The sequence below is a fragment of the Anoplopoma fimbria genome, chromosome 5, assembly GCF_027596085.1.
Source record: "Anoplopoma fimbria isolate UVic2021 breed Golden Eagle Sablefish chromosome 5, Afim_UVic_2022, whole genome shotgun sequence".
In the NCBI taxonomy this organism is placed as follows: domain Eukaryota; kingdom Metazoa; phylum Chordata; class Actinopteri; order Perciformes; family Anoplopomatidae; genus Anoplopoma; species Anoplopoma fimbria.
Genome location: NC_072453.1, coordinates 8,415,324 through 8,436,611, shown reverse-complemented (window position 1 = coordinate 8,436,611; position 21,288 = coordinate 8,415,324). Strand labels below are relative to the sequence as shown.

The following is a 21,288-nucleotide window of genomic DNA, read 5'->3' as shown; positions in this document are numbered from 1 at the left end:
CTCATTGCGGTGCTAAAGGAAACGTCAGAGAATGGTGTGGCTTAAAAACTATTTGGGAAATAAATATAACATCCCATTCCAGGAAAAGTCCTTAAATAAATAAAAACTCTGGTCTACACCAACTATTACAAACTCTCTGGCATATCGCAGTTAATCTCCCGGTCCCAAATTATGTCAAATTTGCTGCTAAAGTTTATATGGTGGTGGCAGTCTTGTAAACGGATCCAGGGAGAGTTATGTTCCTTGATTCCCGTCTCTTCCTGCTTTTATTTGGGGCAATACGACAGCCTCTAACTGCTTTGTTAAATGTTACATCACACTTTCACCGCAATCCTCATATTTCATAGTTTCTTTTCTACACTGGGGGAGGGGGGAATCAGTTCATGAACTTAAGAACAGAGTGTGAAGAACCTGGAAGCTGTTTGGAAATGAAACGACAGATAAGGTACACAATAGCTGTTGCCATTTAAAACAGACAATTCTGAGATAACGCAGAAGGATGTACGGTGAAGAATATGCGAGTATTTATGTGTGTGTGTGGCTTGACATGCACGCTCCTACGTACTTTCTCCTGAAGCATTGGATGGAGCGTGGCAGATTCCCAGCACCTCCTAAACTGATAAGGTCAAAGGCCTCTTACTCAGTCCAAACTTCGTTCTCTTATCTCCTCCTTCCTTATTTTGTGGTATTCTTTGCTGTCTCCCATTCACACCCCATTCTGAGCATTGGCGTATAGAGATGACCCCCAGCTAAAGGCAGGGTGGAGATGGACTTACATATGTAAATGTTGGTTCTTAGAGGGGGAGGATGCAGGGTGAAAGGTGATGGTCATGGCTGAGTGCTTTAGGAAGTAGAGGGATCATTACATAGGGGGGTCCCATTCAACAGACACCCACCACAAACAAATCGCAGGAGCGGGGATGGCACCCCCCCACACACACACACTCACACATACTCTTCTCTACATAAAGGGCCCCTCAGCTGAGCCATACGGAGGTAGTGTTAACAAGTCGGGCAACACACCGCATTGGAGTCCTATGGGATCCTAAAAAACACAAATAGTGCTGATAGAGCGATAATCTAAAACAACTTTTGGTTTGCAGACAAATAATGATGGTGGTGATAAATTAAGATTACAATATTACAAATTTGATTGCTTTCAAATACTCAAAATGTTGATGCTTTTTCGTAAGAAGCTAGATGGGTATTGAAAGTGACAAAATCAGGAGATTGAACTCTCAAGTATAGCATTCAGAACACTTTAAAATCACTTGTGAATGAGCCCTGTCAAGCGGTTGGACGAGACCTCACTATGAACTCCCCCATCTGAGAGTATTTCCTACCATTAAAGGCACTTGTGTAGGGAAATCCAATCTGAAGACAGCAGTGGATCTGGAGAGTCTTACATTGGATGTTTATGTGCGACATGGCCAAGTCTTAAGCCTCTGGAAGTCTGCTGTACATGACAGCCTCGCTCACAATAACTCATTGGACATCAGCCCCAGTGTCAAACAGGGTGACTGGATCTTGCTAAGCCTAAGAACATGTGAGCGTAATGTAAATACTCACTTAATGGGTCCAATCACACAAATACAATTCATGTTGTACTCTTACAGGAACCGTCTCAGGGCTATCTGGAGGTCTGGTTCTTCTCTCACATTACATATGCATTGTACATGTGTAGTGCAAGTGGCTCAAGGCCTCAGCATGCGCACACACTAAAAGCAAGCTGGAAGCATGTGACAGGCTACACCTGGTTCTACTACTCCTGCCAATTGATCCCTTATGTGGCGACGGATCAATAAAAACAAGAATGCAAATTATGCCACAATGGTTTTAAAAGGTTAAAAAGGAAGCTATTGATTCACACATGGCTTGCAAATCACATTAGTTGCTTAGCAGAATACAGGGCTCCATTGTGCTGAGAGGAAGGCGTATAAGAAAAGCAACAGTGTAATTTAGTTTAAGTATTTGACTGTCAAAACATGCATTATAAGTTAGATGTACTTTCATGGTAATTTTAAAGTTTCGCTTTCTCAGACCAAGTTTGGGTGTAATTTCTAGTTTCTAGCTTTGTTTTTTATGGGCACTAAATGGAAATTGAAAACTGATAGTACATTTTAAATTTCCTGAAATTCACACAGAGAGCATGAGCAACGTTACCTCTACAAGAATAAGAAAAAGGTAAATAATTAAAAAGAAATAAAAGGTCCAACGTTTTTGGCTCGCAAACCTAGAAATTGATGATTTCATGCTGTTTTAGGCTGATAATTTTACCTTAAAATGAATGACATACGTTACAAAGAGATCAATATAATGATGTTATTTAGCCAACACTACTTTTTAGCTAGACAAGTTGGCGCTGCTTTAACTCTCCTTCATGATACTGCCTTATCAATGGATTTTTTTAGGTGAAAAACATGACAGAATATGGGATGTTTTTGTGTTAGTAAGAGAGAGGCAGAGGGATAGAGAAAGGACGGAGTAAGTGCCTGAGTGAACATCATAGTCTGCCATGATGAGCTGTAGAAATGTCACCACGTCCTGGAGAACCACTCCATGTTAAATCTCATTATTTTAACCGAAGGTCTGGTTTGTAACAATAAACCGCGTCTCATAGTGTTTAATCTCAAATTTGTCCTCATTAACAGACTTTTAATTTTGTACTGCAGAAGATAATCCACGACGTTCACGGTGACCGCGGTGTGCCATCTTTTTTGGACTTCCGCCAACTACGAAATACGCAAATGACGACATTCGTACGTAGCTAACAGCCAATCAGATTGCAGCTTGGCACCAGCGACTCAAGGCGGCGCCATCTGCTTTCATTGGCAAAGGCTCTGCGCATAGGTATTGTCGTTTTCCCACCCAAAATATTTAGCTGTTGTGCTTAAACCGCAGATTAATGATACATAACAGCAGCAACCTATGTTTTTATGCATTAACCCAGAATTATACTAATTTCTAATTTAGGTAGTTCCACTAAAACGACAAATATTCCAAAACATAGCTAACACCAACATAGAACTTCAGTTTCTATGATTACAGAAACTTGACAATAATTTGACAGTACAAATTACCAGTGGTAGAATGTTACTTAGTACAATAAAGTACAGTACTTAATTGTACTTTACTTGTGTAAAATTAGAAATCCCGAACTACATAAAGTAAAAAAAAAAATCGGATTCAGGTGTTTTAGCTTTATGGGTTATAGTTCAGTGGAAAAATTCAGAGCGAGAGAGAGAATAGAGAGAGAGACGGAAGGGAAGCGAGGCGATACAATATGATCCAGACGGTTTTGACTGCAGAGTGTATCCAGTCATTCCACTGATGCATGGAAACATGTGCTGGACATGTGTGTGTGTGCGCTTCTCAGGTCACTGCACAATCAGGAAGACACAGATAAAGAGAGAGCGAGAGAGAGAGAGATAGATAGAGAGAGAAAAGCAGCCTGGCCAGCACTGACAAACTCATCCTCTTCTCTAAGAGCCAACAGGCCCAAGAGTGGCTTCAGTATCTGTCTGCTCAGGGAGCCCAGGAGTGTTGGATCCATTAGTGTCCGCTCTATCTGATTTACAGGTCGTCCTCTCTCATCTGATAATGGTTCAGGCTCCTTGAATATTTAAAGAATGGTTGTCAGATACCTGCCAAACAAGCCTAACGAGATTGATGGAAAGTACAATCAGCGAGACGGATGATTGGCCGGGACAGCACCGTGGCACTTCTCACAAATGGGATTTGAAAAAAAAAAAATATATATATATATATACCTGTATATAAATAATATTAGCAGTTAAAACGTTTTTTGATGCATCATGTTGTGTTGGCTAACAGGATGTAGATCTGCATGACACCCATTGTGGGAAAGCCAGTAGAACAGTGTATATGTCTGCATAAATCAAGGTTTCACTTCCCTTTTGTTGACTGGAAATTGATTGCAGTATTTATCTGAAGGGACGGGGATGTTCATGTACAAGCTTTTTTGCTTTTTTTAGAATAACCCCTGCACGTTAGGATTTGTGTCAATGAACAGAAAATCAGTCAGCATTGGTGTGGGATGTCAGCCACGGACAAAGAATACCAAGAGTGCTGGAGATAATTAAGATGTGCTTTCTAGAGGAGATGAGTATTCAGCCTTAGCAAGGAGAAAAAATGATGGTAAGCACAAATGAGAGTTAACACAACCCTGACATTGTGAAAAGAAAAGACCTAATAATATACTTCATATCTCCACACTTGGTAGCATCAAGGGATCACGATTTTAATCGGTAAATGTTCTGACATCTCACGTTTTCCCTGTTGTCCACTTCACTTTCAATTGTGCCGCGTTGGCTTTTTATAAATGGCCATTGACCAGTCATAAATCTCTCCGCTCCATTGCTATTTAGTGGACTCGATACAATACATCCCTGTCCCGGGACATGTGCAGCGAGAGGGACATCCCGTCAGAGGCGAGGGCTGGATGTAATTAATCTGGCACAATATTGACTCCTCTCTCTCAATCCCTCAGACCCCCAATATAGCTGTCCCCTCTTAATGTTTAATGTAGCGATCGATCCCCCCCCGCACTGTTACTGAAATGATATAATGAGCTTCCACTGCCCACCAGGGTATCACGGCTGAAGGGCTGTGTGTGTGTGTGTGTGTGTGTGTGTGTGTGTGTGTGTGTGTGTGTGTGTGTGTGTGTGTGTGTGTGTGTGTGTGTGTGTGTGTGTGTGTGTGTGTGTGCAGTGTTTCATTCATGTGTTCTCCTTTGTGGCGATGCATGCCTGTACGTGTGTTTCCAGCTGGTGTTTCAAGGCGAAATATGCCTTATCAGAAGGAGATAACACACACACATACACACACACACACACACACACACACACACACACACACACACACACACACACACACACACATAGAAAGGCCTGGACACCTTGGTTGAAATTATCGGCACACATGCAACATCCCCCCACATCACCCTCCCTTTCACCCTCCCTTTCACCCTCTCTCCGTTTCTTGATCAGGATCTCAACCGTAATTCTTGGCGGCACGTTTGACCCCCTCTCACCCCTCGCCTTCCCCCTATCTGCCTTCATGCTGATTTATCTGCGCTTTATCTTTATCAAGTCGTCTATCAACCCTCTCCATCTCCTCCTGCTCCTCTCCGGGATCAGCGCGGGGGAATCGATACGGCTGTACGCTGGCTCTCAGCTCGCTCTACACACCTACCGCTCTGTGTCAGCAGGTTACTATAAAGGTCCACCCTCTGCAGCCACCGCCTCCACTCATGTGCAGTGTGTGTGTTGGATTGTTAAGCATATGAAAGTGAGATCTGAGTGTGACTTTTGGCCAAGAAAGGAGAGCAAAAACAGCTCTTGAAAGGATAATTCCGCTTTGTTACAACTTGGATCATATTTTCATAGTTTTGGCCATAATCTTTTAAGGTTATGAAGACACTTTAATCTTTAAAGTAACTGCTAAGATCTGGGAACATGGTGGCACTGCTACAACACACAGTCTGATGGGGCGAGAAACAGGATAAAGGTTTAAAGCCGGGGTTGAAGCGGACTAGAACTAGGTAGAAAACCCGTCACCGTAGAAACGGGTGAGACACAATCATTGTTCAAGTGGGGATAAGATCACACACTTTCAGACAGATTGTCTTGCTCTTGGGGTTGCACGAATGAAAAGTTAAATATGACCATAAGTTCAAAACTGCCTCCGACGAATTCTTAAAAATAAACTGGAATATGGCTTTAGCGTTGTTCTAATAAATTGTTTGAACACTAGATGTTGCTGACATTACTAGTCGATGAAAACATTTACCTTGGTTGATTAGGTAATCATGGCGAAACTGAAAAAGAAGGGAAATAGCAAGTGGGTTAAAAATAAATAAATCAGAGATGATGGAAAAATACTTTTCATAGAAGTCAAGGGGAAGTGTGTTTGCTCAAATTGCAAGGAATCCGTTGTGGTGACGTAAGAGTATAATGTTGGAAGTCACTATGAAACTTAACATCAGTCCTACATTTCAAACACTGGGGTTTTCTGGTCTAGATACACTGAGTTTCTTGCAGTGTAACTGGTTGAAAAACTGCACATCTGCCATTGTTTGGCCAGTGACTTCTTTTTTCCCCGTATATGTCCCACAATAAAAAACCTTTGGCTACCTTTGGAACTCTGCACACCTGGCAAGACGCTGCCTGAAGCCGTTTCAACTAATGTCGAGGCCAACCCCCTAAATTTGGCCATTGGAAAGGTGTTTGGGGAGGAAAGTCTCAAGCACTGTGTGATGATCAGACAAGCACTTTATTTCAAGCATACAAATCACTTTGGAAACAATTTTCTAGATTATTTTAATCACTTTATTAGGAGGTAAATCCACGAGTGGACTCGCTTGAACTAGTCAAAATGTAGAAAGGAAACCTGTCTATAAACTCTGATTGTTGAAACAGACAGTTTGGGTAATAATTCTACCATAATTCTTCTTTTTTTTTATCTTCCAAATAAGTTTGGCTAACCTGTTGGTCTGACCTTTCTTGCCCCATCTCTTCATCTTCGCCACATTTCCAGATTCTCACCAATAACAAATAGAAGGAACAGCCACAAGTACATGTCCAAACTCGAATTCACACCACTATCTTCTTAATAATGACGGCTTCAAGTTCACAACTACTGTTGTGTTTTTACGGCCTCGCCCTGTCTCTCTTTTCACAGCATCCGTCGCCCTCTTTGGTCTGCGCTCGCTTCTGATAGAGAAAAACATTCCAGCTGCAGAGGGCAGAGCGGTCTCGCTGGAGGAAAACACACCAACACTAACGTAGAAATACGTATGAGCATCACAGGGGATGTACTAACACACACACACATACCCTCTCTCTTTTTTTTTCTTCTTGTGCACACACACACACACACATCTACCATCACTCTCCTGTAATAAAACACACACTGCCGTCCATTCACAAAGCTCTGCCGCTGACACTCGGGGTTGTGCTGCCTGGCTCAAATCCCTGTGGCCCCCCGGCTTTGACAGGGCTGTTCTGAATCAACACGCAGGAGTAGAGCTTTTACTTCCCCACTGGAAGCTGTTAAACGCCTATTACTCTACACGCCTGGCCTTTACAAACCCATTTTCCTTGCATTGGATCAACTAAAGATGACCAAATAATGTTGTAAACTAGCAGTAACTGTTTGGGGCTTTCTTTTTTAGGATCCTTAAAGCCAAACAAATTCAAAAGAATCTCTCTAAAATGTGCAAAATTGCTACGAAACCAGTGAGAGAAAAGTGAAAGCATGAATCTTTACAGATAAGACAGAAGGTGCATTCACTTCAAAAAAAGTTAGATGTTGAAAAAACATTGTAGTCAGATAAAGGCTGACAGAAAAATAGGTCTGCACCTCTCATAGGTGTTGTTAATGCTGGACTAATGTCCCCCCCACCACCACCAATGTCATGAATGAAGGTTCACTCCCCTCAACTCAATGTGCTGCCTCAGCCAGTCTTTCACAACCGACCCATTCATAAAACTGCAGGGCTGTAGTTTGTGTGTGCGTGTGTGCGTGTGTGTGTGTGTGTGTGTGTGTGTGTGTGTGTGTGTGTGTGTGTGTGTGTGTGTGTGTGTGGGTGTGGGTGTTCACCAGGCCAACTGTGTGTTTATGTGTGCGCATGAGTAAGTGGATGAGAGGCTGTCAAAGGAAATCATCTGTTCACGTTAGAGAAATCAAACATTTTACTAGTAAACAAAACAAAACGCTGCAACAGACACAGACACGGAAGAAGCCTCATCTCCCCAGGGCGAGAGACAGAGAGAGAGAGAGAGAGAGAGAGAGAGAGAGAGAGAGAGAGAGAGACCAGTATCCATGCAGGCACCTGGCTGTTTTTTTTTGTGCACTTTGTTGCATAGCAGCTGTATTTTGGAAAGACGAGAACACAGAGCTGCATGTTTCTCTCTCCTGGGGGAGGGGGGGGTTGGAGAGGGAGGGGCTCAACTCACCCATGGCCCCCATGCTCAACAAAACAGGGCCTGATTGGGCCGGTTCTGATCCCAGAAAAACAAGCCAAAACAAGAGGAAGGCTGTGAATTCATGACAAAGCAGAACACAGAGCCGGAGAGACACACTGCTGCGAGGGTTTGGTTAGAGCCGGGTTACTGGAACCTTTTCTCTGGTTCTTTCTTTCTTTTCTTTTTTTGTTTGTGCAACTTTTTTGATTATCTAACAATCATTTAAGTGCCTTTTTTTCCACACAAAAATGCCAAACGTAACCTGGTTCCACCATCTCAATTGTGAGGATTTGCTGGGTTTTTTTGTCATGTGATTGTGAACTGAATATCTCTGTGTTTTGGACAGTTTGTGAGAAAAAACAAGCTTTTTGTAGATGCCACATGGTTCTTTAGGAAACTGTGATCCACCTTTTTCTGCATTGTATACTATAATAAAAGCAAACAAACCAGTACAGACTATATATGATAAGATGAGATGTCGTTTAACAGTTGAATGTGATGGTAATAGTGAAAAAATCAAAAGGGAAAGAGGGAGACTTTGGAGTTCCCATTTTCTCTTTCCTCTCCTGTGTTCTCTCCCTTCTTTTCTTGCTTTCCTCTCCTTTGCTAAACTTGCTTTCTGAACAGCACTGTAACGGCATTCTAACGCCACAACTTCCTATATAATTACTGCAAGGCACAAAACTAAACAATCGTCCCACACAGCTCCGAAAATCGCTGGATTAGTTCACATCTTGGAACACTCAATGTGTGTGTAGAGAGAGAGAGAGAGAGAGAGAGAGAGAGAGAGAGAGAGAGAGAGAGAGAGGTAGAGAGAAAAGGGAAAGGGGAGGAGAGGAGGGGGGGGGGGTGCGTCCAGATTTTTAAATTCGACTTAGTTTGTACAGACACAGGAAGGGAGGGAGGGGTCTGGAGTATCCACTTGGAGAGGAGGGGGGTGTCAGGGGGGGGGGGGGGGGGGGGGGGGCTCTGTAGTACTGTAGGGCTTTTTTATGAATGAAGACCGAAGGAGAGAGCAGCGGAGGAGCCAGAGAGAGAGAGAGAGAGAGAGAGGGGGGGGGAGGGAGAGGCACACTTCCTCTTACGCACACAGGGAAGAAAATTTATGAATGGGTCACATCTCTTGAGCTGCTCCAAGTGTAAACAACATACTTGGTCACAGAAGAACGAGCTCTCGGGTGCAAATAAAACGCTCCAACGTCGGCCTTTTTGGTGGTTTTAACACACACACACACACACAAAGAAAAAGGAAAGCAGCGACATGTTCAAACTATTTTAATGAACTATCTGCACCATAAAGTTGACTGACACCTCCATGTGTTTCTACCCCGCAGGCAGTGAACAGACAAAGGGATTCAGTTCGACAGCCCAGCGTCTGGGCGGGGATAAACCCCCGAAGGTGCTGTCAACGGCAAAAATGAAGCATTAATCCTCATCTCCTCTTGATGAGCGCCAGATTAAAATCCCATCCTTTTTTTCTTTTTTTTTTTAAGGCTTTGGTGCGAGGCCAATCACATTAGTTCAACGGGAAAACCATGGTGCGCTCTTATCACCAATGGCTCGATTACCTTTTAAACACACACACACACACACACACACACACACACACACACACACAGGCAGGTCACCAAGTACATGAAAGTTGCATGTTTGCATAACCTTCCCTCAATGGCAGCCTGCAGACAGAGCGCGCTTGTTAGCTGTGAACTGAGGGGAGAATGGACCAGATGAGATAGATCTACCAGATGTGCAGGTATTGCACAATCCCTCCTTTGCCCCCCTCCTCCCCCCTTCCCCCCTCTCCCCCAATCTAGCATTCCTACATGTCGCAGTGTTTTTGCTCTCTCTTCTCCTGCTGTTTTATCTGGATCCCTCTCCCCGTCTAAACACCACACCCATGCAGGTAACAACCTGACTCAGTAAACAACAATGTTAATTTTTTTTTTTACCAGGGCGCCGTTTTAAATGCAAGCCTCAATTATATTCCGGTCACCTGGGATTAGGGCTTTTTTTTATGTGCTAGAGTTTCCAAAACAGGTGAGTCACCTGTTTTTAGAAGTACGCCAGACTCTGAGAATGCCTTTCAGCTCTATTTGGTGAAAACATAAGCCTTGTTTATGCTTTTAATAGACCACATGCACAATCTAGAGCTAACACAAAGATGAATATATTTATAGTCGCTTGTCAGCTTCAATTTTCGATAACTAAAAGCTGAATAGAGTTGCTCAAAGTCGACTCTGCGGCTATTGACTGTGACCAGCAGGACCACTGTCTGTCAACGCGGGAGTGTCTCCGCCGCGTATAAGTGAGCTGCCCGTCAAACCGAAGCCCCCGTGACCCTGCAAATCATACCCTGGTCAACCGTTAGCAGAGGCCTGACAGCTGATTGGCTGACAGGTCACGGGGTTAAGTAGACACGACCCCTGCGTGCCCCGGGGTTCATCCTCACTTCCTGCCTCGGCATTGTTGGCCAACAGACAGCGACAACGTTGCACAAGGGCATGTGTCACCGACGGGCTGAGCACCGCTGACTCTGGCGCTGGTTAAATCACATGATGTTTACACACAAAAGACACATGGGCTTTTCAGCGAGAGGAAGCGCCTTTGACTGGGACTGAAAGCTGTCAGTTTCACTTCGGGGATTGAGATTATTCTTGACGTTTTTTTTTCTTCCCAACTTCTCTTTAACTATTTCATGTGTGTCATTGCTAGAGATGGAGAGGCCCGCAAGTGTGTTGAATGGGACAGAAGTTTAAAAAAAAAAAAAAACTGTTTGCAGAGCGACACGTATTCCCCACCCTGATCCTGAATCGCCATTGTTAAGACACACAACAAGAAAGGGAAACGCATTCAAATAGCCGCTCAGTTGTGCGGCCAAGGAATTTGCTTTTCCTTTTTACACCTTCCGATGTGCACAAAGGGCCATCTTTGTACCTGCGCCCTGATTCATTTTTTTTTTTTACTGGTTTCCTGGGCCGTACCCATTCAGCTTTTCAAAGGCATGCAAATGGGTGACGGCAGCACGAAACACCGGCCCCCAAATTCACCTCACGGCGGCTTGCTCATTAGGGCTTCTGCTTCTGCATAGCTTTGTCTGCCAAAGAGATTACCGTAACATCAGCGATTTACAGTATCACCACCTAAGCCTCTGGCGGTTTCACAGCCCAAATATGACCGCTGGTTTCGTACTCACTTTCTCATGACATGCATACTTTAGCTGCAATTACACGAACCGGCCAACAACCATGTGCACGGCTATGTATGTCGCATGGATCAATGCCTGATTTAATAAAACAATAAGAATGATAAAAGATCTGTCTCTGCAATATATGGTCAGAAACTCAGATTGCTTTGGCATGGACACATACATTCAGAGGACACAGAAATGAAAGTACTCACAGTTCTCAGAATGGAAATCAGGAACAAACTGCTCGTCGCTGTCAGGAACCTGAGCTGAAATTAGACAGGACAAAAGAGCAACCGTTAATTTAACAATATTATTATTATTATTATTATTATCCTTTGGAATAATTCTGACCTTTCTCCGTCTCTCCTTTCCTCACTCATTTTTTTCCCACTTGAAATCTGAGTCAGAGCCAGGCTGGGCTTCATTCAGGCAGGATTTTTGTTTGCAGCATGTCAGCGCTTTGCTCTTCACATGGATCAATACGGAAGAACATGGAGCTCCTGAATGGCATGATGTTAACCTGCCAGCCTGGTTTCCCTTTGACTTAAGCTGAGGGATTTCTGCCAATTTAAGACAAGGCACGCTGACCAAAAACACAGCAACCTTTGTGATTGGTGCCCTTTATTTAAAGTGTTCAATATGTGATGAATAAACAAAAATAAAACCATGAAATTGTGAAATAATCCAATGTTTTTAAGAAATGGTATTTCATCCTGCAACTTTTCAAAATAAAAGCATTTATTGCAGGCCATTCAATGTCATTTTTCCAAACGTCTGTTTATATTTCACAATCCCATTTTTCAAATTTGACCACTTTTATCAGATAATCTTTGTCTGTAAATCAAGGCGAACAGGGCAAAATCACTAATATGGCAAGTTGATATCCAATCATTAAATAGGTTATTCATCCTATTCAAGAAAACAACCCAAACTAGTCAGAGATCAAGTTTTTACAGCCAACTGTTTCTTTCTATTTTCCATTGCAGAAATCCAGACAGACTAAACAGGCTGTTCCGGATAAACGAGTGAGGGAATCTGTCAAGCGCTGCGACGAACCAGTTATTCAGATTCACCTTGTCCCAAAGTGTTGGGGACTCTGTCTCCCAATCTAGAGGTGGTCTGGATTTCATCTGCTGCTTGGATGAGGCATCGCTCATAGCGGATAGAAAAAAACAAAACACAAGGAAACCAGACTAAAATCAAGAAGAAGTCCAGGTTGAAGCTTATACATCTACACTCATATTTGATCACACTACGTTTCCTGTTAAGAAACACCTTTATCATATTGTTTGCAAAGCCGAGACAATTAACAGCCAGCTCACAATGATTGGTAAAAATAGACGAGTCAATAGAGTGATGGGTTATGTGTGATATCTCTATCTGATCTATAATCACTTGCAGCGGTGTATGATTTCAGTTTGAATGAGACACTCACTCTCATAATGAAACTCATCTAGGATCTAATTATAAAAAAAGCAGTCATTGATGCCAAGCCCAGGTGCAGCAGAGCTAGACAGACACTATTGTACAGCTTCTTTTTTAGGAATCCAAACCCATTCACAATTGTCCCTTCGGCGCTTTAGTCACACAAACAGCTCAAATCATTTGACTGCCAACACCCTGCTTAGGGTGAAAAGGTCAAATTCACCCGCTTAACCATGAGGGTGATGGCATTCTCTGTTCTCCTAACTCTGAATTAATGATCGTAGAGCAGAACCAGTGCTAGAAACCCTTTTTTTAATCTGGCAACACTCCAGCACCACAAGTTTTTAAAGTGTTTCCACCGCACGGGCCTCACACCTACGTCATGGTACAAGCTAACTGGTAGGGAAAAGTTGATGGCTATCATTAAATATCATGAACTCAATCAGGGGCGTAATGGGCTACAAAACAAAGTGGTACCATGTTGCCAGTACTTCAGCTCCACTTGCTCACTAGAAATGGACATAAATAATATAATTTTCTTGTAGATCTATCTCTTTTTTTCTCCTCTTAAAAGAAGACAATTGCAGGATAAACCATGACTCTGCACCAGAGGGGTGTGAATGTAATCTCACTCAAGGACCTAAATCTGACCAAGCAGTCAACCTCAAACAGCCTCTTCTCTTCCATTATGGTTTCCAGACAATGACACACAACACAGAAACCAAAATCAAAGAGAAAAAGAGAAGAGAGAGAGAGAGAGAGAGAGAGAGACAGAGGACAAAAAGAGGAAATAAGAAATCCAAATCCACTTTCTTGTCGTCACACTCCTCCTTCCTGTTCAGAGGAAACCGGATGATGGCCGTTTGGGAGCATGTTCAGATAAATTAAATCGATTTCTTATACAATGCCGCATCCTGTGGCTTACTATACCATAATAATATTACCCCCTTTTAACTTTTTCAGACTGTCGCCCTCAGGGGGGGGGAGAAATAAAGCTGCTGTGTGAGACAGAGCAGGGGCCAATATCTTCGTCCTGCAGAGCCAACAATCAATCATATCCACTAGTTTCAACATGTCCACAGCGGAACATGCTGGACCTCATAAAGAGGCAGGAGGGAGAGAAACAGGGAGGATGAGCACCAGACATTATGGTAACCCTGGCTCGTGCGCTTTCCTGTGAGCGTGCACGAGCGCTTGCACGTGCATCTGATTTGCTTCCAGGAACACCTCGTCAGGGGCTTTGAGATGCAAGTCAGCACAAGAAGGAAAGTGTGTTTATACGAGCGCAGACGCATGTTCTCCCCGATGCTTCCAGGCACCTTGAATGACTTTTTTTGTTTTTTTTTCTCTCAGTGGGAGATCCTGGGAGGAGCCAAGCAGCCTCAGTCATATAAACCTAAAGGCCAAAATGAGACAAGATGTGACAAGCTCCTGAACTCTTGCCATTCAGTACTTCACCCTTTCTGTCTCTCGCTCGCTTCCGCAAAAAAAAAAAAAAAAAAAGAAGAGAAGGAAAAAAAAAAACTCCCTCCAGCTACGCAGCTTTTTACAGTCTTGGTGAATCCCTCACAACTGCAATCAGTCATGATAAGGTCTTTAATTAATGCAACAGGAAAGGAGAGGTCTTAGCCGGGGAAGCTGAAAACAAGCCAGTACTTAGGGTTAAATAACGCTTTGATAGAGCTACACTTCCATCTTTCTGTCCTGTTTTTTTTCGTGCCTCTGTGATTTATAGATAAGCTACCGCCCAATTTGTAGATAAAATAATCTTAAAAAATAACAAAAAAAACTGTTGTGTCTAGTCATGCAGATAGTTTTTCTTTCATTTGCACAGGTTTTTATTAGATTTTTGCCGCCACATTAATACAGTAGTGGAGAATATAATGTGCTGTTTTTACCTTTAAACTAACACTTAAAAATATCAACAGAAACCTCTTTCCTTTGCCGTTTCAAATCCCTCAAAGGGCTAGTTTTCATCAGTTTTTTGGGGGAAAGTTGTTCCATTGAACACTGATCACAAGGGAATTCTGTGATTCAGAGTTTCTTCTGAAAATACATGTTTTAATCCAATTTTTTTTCAATGTTTTAAGCACCACAAACTACATTTTTCCTACCACTATTCTAGTGAGATGGTGGCATAAATCCCAGAGGCCGATATATCACAGCCTGGGCAAATAAAACCCAAAGTCACCCCAAAGACTATACACCACTATGAGGTAGGTGAGAAAAACCTTTTACAGTGAAACCTGTGAATACAAATAAGGCTCCAACTTTGAAGCGACACCCATTGTTGCAGTTTTATGGGCTTCTGGCTCTGGTCTTTGTCTGCGTGAGACCCTGGTGTGAAGTGAACTTGCAGGGTTTTTTTCGACACTGCATGTGAAAAGGTGAGAAAGCAAACGTAGGATACTGCATTGTTTCCCATAAAACAGAAGCAGGGCTCTATTTAAATGTCTGGTCCTCAGAAGAGACACAGACGCTTCCACAGTGTCTCTGATTGGAAAAGCTAAATAATGTGTATGACTCAAAGTCTGTGCTGTTTTGAAGTGACTTAATATTTCTCAAAAAATACGAGAAATTGCTGTAGAAATTCTGCTTCATCCACAAAACAGAGCACCTTACCATACATTGAACAGAGATTTTATTTAATTTTTTTAGTAGTTCTAACTGTAACGATTGGTTTTATTGTTTCATCTATTTGACTGTTTTTAGAGTTTCAATTTTACCTGTTTATCCTGCTTTTGTTGGGCTTTCTTGCTTTTGCTTTGTCTGTCAAAGCACTTTGTAAACTCTGTTTTAAAAAGGTGCTCTATAAATAACATTTTTAATATAAGTATTACTCAAGTCATTAGTATAGCATTTACACAGAATATACAATCTTCCATAACCGTAAGATTCCTTTCAGACATATAAAAATAACTCTGCTTGGAATAAAAATGGGTCTGATATGTTGTTTTCCTCATAAAAGTTAAATTACTTTGTTGAAAATTCTTAAAATTACATAGACAACTTAACTACGAGACACAAGATGCCCATTCTCATTATACTGGAAGCTTCAACTTTCCACATATCACTTGTATAAGTTGCATATTGGACCTTGCATGGTTTCCAAACAAGACTGAAAGTTAAAACAGCTTCTGCACAAACATCATGACAAAGTGACACCGAGCAACTGCAAACAAGTTTCATCAGGTTGATGTTGGTCACATTGAAGTCAAAAAATGAGTATAATTTCCTGATTAAACCTCCACATCAAAGCAATTGGCTCAGACAAAATTCACACCTCGTTGTGCATTTCTGGTTTTGACTTGCAGCTTTAAGCACATTCAAACCCACCGTCCTGCCACAGTTGTGCGCCCCAAAAAAAGCAAAAAACTGCCACAGTGACTCACAGCTTGTGTTGTTTTCTCCCTCTTGACATACATTATAATTACTCTATTAGCGCACACATCATCATTGCACTTATTAAGTCTACTAGCTGACAATTGCCTCTGGCTGGGCCTCATTTCATCGCTATGTGCCTTTGAGTGACACAAGCCAAATAGCCTGTTTGTTTGCTTTGGCCGCTGGCTGGCACGCATGCCACATGGCCAAAATAGGACATGCTGGAAGCTAATAATGTCCCATCTGTGTTCTCTCTAGCCTTTCTCTCTTTTCTCTTTTTTTATTTTAAGTGTTGTATGGTTTATGAGCATGTGTGTTGCATCAGACAATTTGGGACAGCAGCTAAACTAAGGAGGTCGTCTTTTTCATCAAAGTTTTATGAAAGCGTTTACATAAAAAGTGAATTAATAAGAGTGTGTTGAAGCACAGCTGGACTGGCAGAAAAACCTGGAAGCAACATGTGATAAAATGCTTTTGAAGGATGATTGGGAGTAACAAATAATCCCAAAAGAGTTGAATATATTAGAAAAATATGTCTGTTTTTGGTCACCAATCTTTCCTGACACGTCATCAAACCTCTTGACTGTCATTAATGAGGGAATCGTCACAAATTAAGAGGAAAAGCAGAAAATCTCACCTTCTGTGAGCCATGTCTCTTGGAGCTGGCTTAAATCCTGGAAGAGGTCTGAAAAGAAAGATTAAAAAGAAAGAAAGAGTGAATAATCAGAACACTACAGAATTTAAACCAACGGTTAAAGTACATTATATTTCATATCCCTGTAATATTAAAATGCAGTAACTAAGCCTCAGACTGACATTGCCTGTCTGTGGTTTATAGACCATATGTTGTCAACATGCAGACAGACTTCCACTACTTTACCTTCAGATTCCTGAGGGGGTAATTCTGTGTCCATGTATTTCCTTTTCGCTGCCATCAACAGTCTATTTAGGGGCCCATTTCCATGCGACTTCTGTAAAAAAAAAAAAAAAAAAAAGCATACATGTAAACAGAGAAGTGAGACTCTCAAAAGGGCACCACAGTGTCAAAATGCTGTGTTTAAAAGTGGCATGCAAGTGAAGCCAAGAGACACATTTCACCCAAAAACAGAAGTAATTAATAATAATAATGTATAATGAGAGCCTACTGCAGCTATAGGTGAACATGAAGCTCCTCAGAAAAACAACACATTGCTCAGTTGTAGAGGCGATCTGGGGAAAAACAAACGCGCTGTTTGCGTCTGAAGAAAGTGACCATTTGGCACGCTTTGACGCGCTCCTCCACAGAAGTATCCCACGTAAGAAACCCGCTGACAAACATCACCATATGCAACACTTGTGCAATGCTTTAAGATTGTGGAGAGATTTTTTTTGATTTTTTTTTTTTTTTTTTTTTTTTAGTTGTTGTTGTGCGGGGTGAGAAGTAGTTTTGTATTGCGCACACACACACACACACAGCTGCTTCAGCCAAAACTCGTGCAGACGCGAGACGAAGCGAGAGAGAGAGAGATATATAAAGCGTCCAAAAACATAAGAATTAACCATAATAAAAAAAGACTTCATCCATACGTACATTTGCTAAAGTGTAAGGCACTTGCTGGTCCAAATATCCATCCATCTTATAATCCATCCGTTAACCGTTTGAGGTCATTTGGGCTGAGTTGAGTGGGATCCACGCAGCCTGCAGAGAGAGGAGGGAGCGCTGCTTGTGAATGGAGCTGCGTGGAGGCTGCATGCATAATGAGCTCCATTCACAAAAAATGCCGAGGGGAAGTGATGGCGAGTGATTACCCAGCGGGCTGCAGCCCCTTTACAAATCTCTTTTTTTTTTTTTTGTGTGTGTGTGTGTGTGTGTGTGTGTGTGTGTGTGTGTGTGTGTGTGTGTGTGTGTGTGTGTGTGTGTGTGTGTGTGACAGACAGCTCGCCACGTTACCTTTTTTGAGTTAAAGGTAAAGTTCATTTCACACCTCAAGCAGCTCTTATGTTTTAGTTTTTTGGCAGATTAAAGCTTTTTTTGTTTGTTTATTTGTGTTTTAAGTGGCAATTTCTGATTTAAAAAGCATGTCAGATGGGTTATAAAGCATGCATGAATTATGAGTGTTATTTAGTAGGCTTTTTACACCTCAAGCAGCTCTGTCTCTTATGTTTTATTTTTTTTGGCAGAATAAAGCTTTTTTGTTGTTGTTTATTTGTGTTTTAAGTGTCACTTTCTGATTTAAAAAGCATGTCAGACGGGTTATAAAGCATGCATGAATTATGAGTGTTATTTAGTAGGCTTTTTACACCTCAAGCAGCTCTTTCTCTTATGTTTTTAAATGAGTTTTTGCTCAGACTCTGATCCAGAAATCCCCACTTCAGTAGCTCTTACATACACCAAACTTTACAGTTTCCTTCTTATCTATATTCTGAAGGTTTTCACAGAGGGATTTGATCATCTATCATTCATGGCCTCATTTATAGAACATTTCTTTACTAAAAACATGGAGAAAATCATATTTGTTTATGGCTGTTGACAGTATTTTCTGATTTATGGAGTGATACAAAGAGATATCCAAAATCCCCTAAATTATTTTTGCAGAATAAAGTTGTTGTTTTTGTTTATTTGTGTTTTAAGTGGCAATTTCTGATTTAAAAAGCATGCATTAATTAAGAGTGTTATTTAGTAGCCTGTTTCTCGGGCTTTTTGCCACGTCTGCCCGGATTGCCAGGCTCCAGCTTCTTTAGGAAACAGTCCAGAGCTGAAACTGTGACGGGAAACAGATGTAGTGTTTTTTTTTTTTTTTTTTTTTTTTTTTTTTTGTGGAGTCAAAGCAACAAAACAAAAACATTTCGACGGGAAATAAGTTATATAAGCAGCTAAAGTGAGTTTAAACACCTTTATATTGAAGTGAGGGAGACTTTTAAGCGCCAGCTGTGCTGTCATTTCTGTTACAGACATGATTTGGGGGAGAATGGGGGAGACTTGCTTTTCTCTCTCGGGCCAGACGAGGCTCGTGATTGGTGCATTTCCTCTTTCAAGGGCTCGAATTTCTTGCCTTTGTCCGGTTGAATACACTGACTTATGAATGAAGTCTCGGTTTCCTCTTGTGAGCCAATCAGAAGGCCTGGTTGTCGGGTTCCTAGCAACGGTGGGCGGAGCTTGCGCAACAGCAGCCAATCATAGCCCGGCAGACTGCGGGCTTTTTTTTTTTTTTCTGTTTTTTTTTTTACTGGATTTTCCAGTTGTTTTTCATTCACAAAAAGAGAGAGAGGGAAAGTTAAAAAAAAAAAAAAAAAAAAAAAAAAACTTCCATTCATAAAAACCTGCCCTGGCACGAAAACTCCTGACATGTTGTTGCTTTTCCTGCCCTCACAAACTCAAAGAAGCTGACTTTGTTTACTTCATTTCATGTTTCTAAACCCTCCACCTATGACAAGAAGTGATCCCAGCCAGGCAGGAAGAAGTGGCACCACCTCTGCAGGAGCCCTGTGCATTAAAATGAGCATAAAAAAACTGACGTAGATCAGCTCAGGGATATGCAGTCTTACATTCTTGTGGTTTTAAGTCTACGCCACAAGAAGACCACAGGATTTAAAGCTCTCCTCGGGAAGCTTTGTACACAGAATGCTGAAATGCTTGCTGCCTATTGAAACTAAAATGCCAAACTGAAGCCACAGAGGCTGTTTTTTAAAAAGAGGAGTTGGCAGCAAGGAGACAGGAAACAAAGTTCTGATGGGATTTGAGTTTTAGTTTCAGCGGTGGACGAGATTCAGAGACGTCCACAACGATAGGTTTAAGAGCGTTCCTCTTCCTCCCCTCTCTCCCCTGTTGATATCTAATTCAATCTCCATAACAGGTGATACTGTACATGTTATTTCCTGCCTAATGACATTTAGATGCACATTTAGATGAGCACAGCAGGCTATAAATGTTACATCAGCCCTGCTACGTACAGCTAGACTTTACCACAGAGAGCCACACAGCCTCGAGGATATCACAGAAGTAAACATTATGGTTGTTTAGTAGTTGTTTTATTCAATTTAAGCCACTCTGTAAACTCTGCAGTAACCATATAGGCTAACACAATGGTTCCCAAGCCACACTCTCACAGTGGATCTAAAGGACTGAGGCGAGACACCAAAGGCAAAGACACAGTTAATGTTTTTTCTTTCACAATAGTGGAGAGAAAACATCCAAAATTCACATTTATGTTGTTATTTAACTTCTTTTTCAATTTGCTTCTGTAGATTTCTTCTAAATTCACCGAAAGTTACCATTAGATAATGCCTCATTTGCCTATTATAACATAAAAGTTCAGTAAACTTATAATACAAAAAATAATTGTCTTAATATAACTAATCAACTGGGGAAGTTTCATGTTGATATCTGTAAGTTCATTTTTTTTACCCTGTTCCCCTGTAGTGTCTTCAACATGTATGTTATTTAACAAACATATCTTTAAAGGGCCGTTTTCTCAAAATGAGTTTTTTTAAGACTTAAATCTCTACTTCGGTACCTTTTACTTACACCAAACATTCCAGTTTCATTCCTATCTATATTCTGAAGGTTTTCACAGAGGGATTTGTTCATATATCATTAAAAGCCTCATTTATACAACATTGTATTACTAAAAACATGGAGAAAATCCTTTTTTTTAAAAGCTGTTGACAGTATTTTCTGATTTATGGAGTGATACAAAGAGATCCAAAATTCCCTTAAAACAAATTCATGTTCAGGAATCACATAATTAATACGATAATGTTAAATTTGCATATTTAAACCTACAGTTTCAGAAAACGTGTAATACAAAAGATATTTGTCTCGATAAAAGTTTTGTGGTGATATTACTTCAAAATTTTACCCTACTCACCTTTAATGTCGCTGTTTAAAGTGAAAAGTGAAAATCAAGATTGAGCTTCTTTTTTCCTTTGGTTCTTTTGGTTAAACTGGTTAGTTTCACCTCTTCTTCTCACCGAAAAAACAAGAACCGTCAAATGAAAGTAGATTGAGTTGAACTCCACTAACATACGGGGGTCATACGGGGTCACAACTGGACCGAGCCTTCCATCTAGAATGAACTGAAAGATAAACAGATTTATGCTGATGGTTAGACTTTGTTTTTCACAACCTCATTTGATCCCAGATGATAAAGCACGACTAAACATTATTCTCTTATTACAAACAAAGAAAACACACATGTGACGTTGAATCATGTGAACTTCGGAAACAAAATTTCCAACACATTATCGTTTTGTCAGCTTTGTCAGTGCTTCTAAGCCTCAAACCATGCTAAGCTCTACGTTCTCCTCTAGCGTCAGTTTTGGACT

General features: G+C 41.4%; 1 protein-coding gene across 2 annotated transcripts in view; it reads right to left on the bottom strand.

The window, feature by feature from the left end:
* The window catches only part of etv4 (ETS variant transcription factor 4), a 34,192-nt gene extending 13,255 nt beyond the window's left edge, over window positions 1-20,937 (bottom strand). The window contains exons 1-5 of one of the 2 annotated variants that reach the window (XM_054598365.1): window positions 20,832-20,937; window positions 17,555-17,662; window positions 16,865-16,955; window positions 16,622-16,669; window positions 11,388-11,441 (exon numbers count right to left, since the gene is read on the bottom strand). In XM_054598365.1, the coding sequence (XP_054454340.1) occupies window positions 11,388-11,441; window positions 16,622-16,669; window positions 16,865-16,955; window positions 17,555-17,611 (250 nt within the window). In that variant the 5' untranslated portion in view covers window positions 17,612-17,662; window positions 20,832-20,937. Of the gene's footprint in view, window positions 1-11,387; window positions 11,442-16,621; window positions 16,670-16,864; window positions 16,956-17,129; window positions 17,179-17,554; window positions 17,663-20,831 lie in introns of those variants that run through there. The other variant, XM_054598366.1, reaches the window with a different exon arrangement.
* Between the last annotated feature and the right edge of the window lie 351 nt (window positions 20,938-21,288).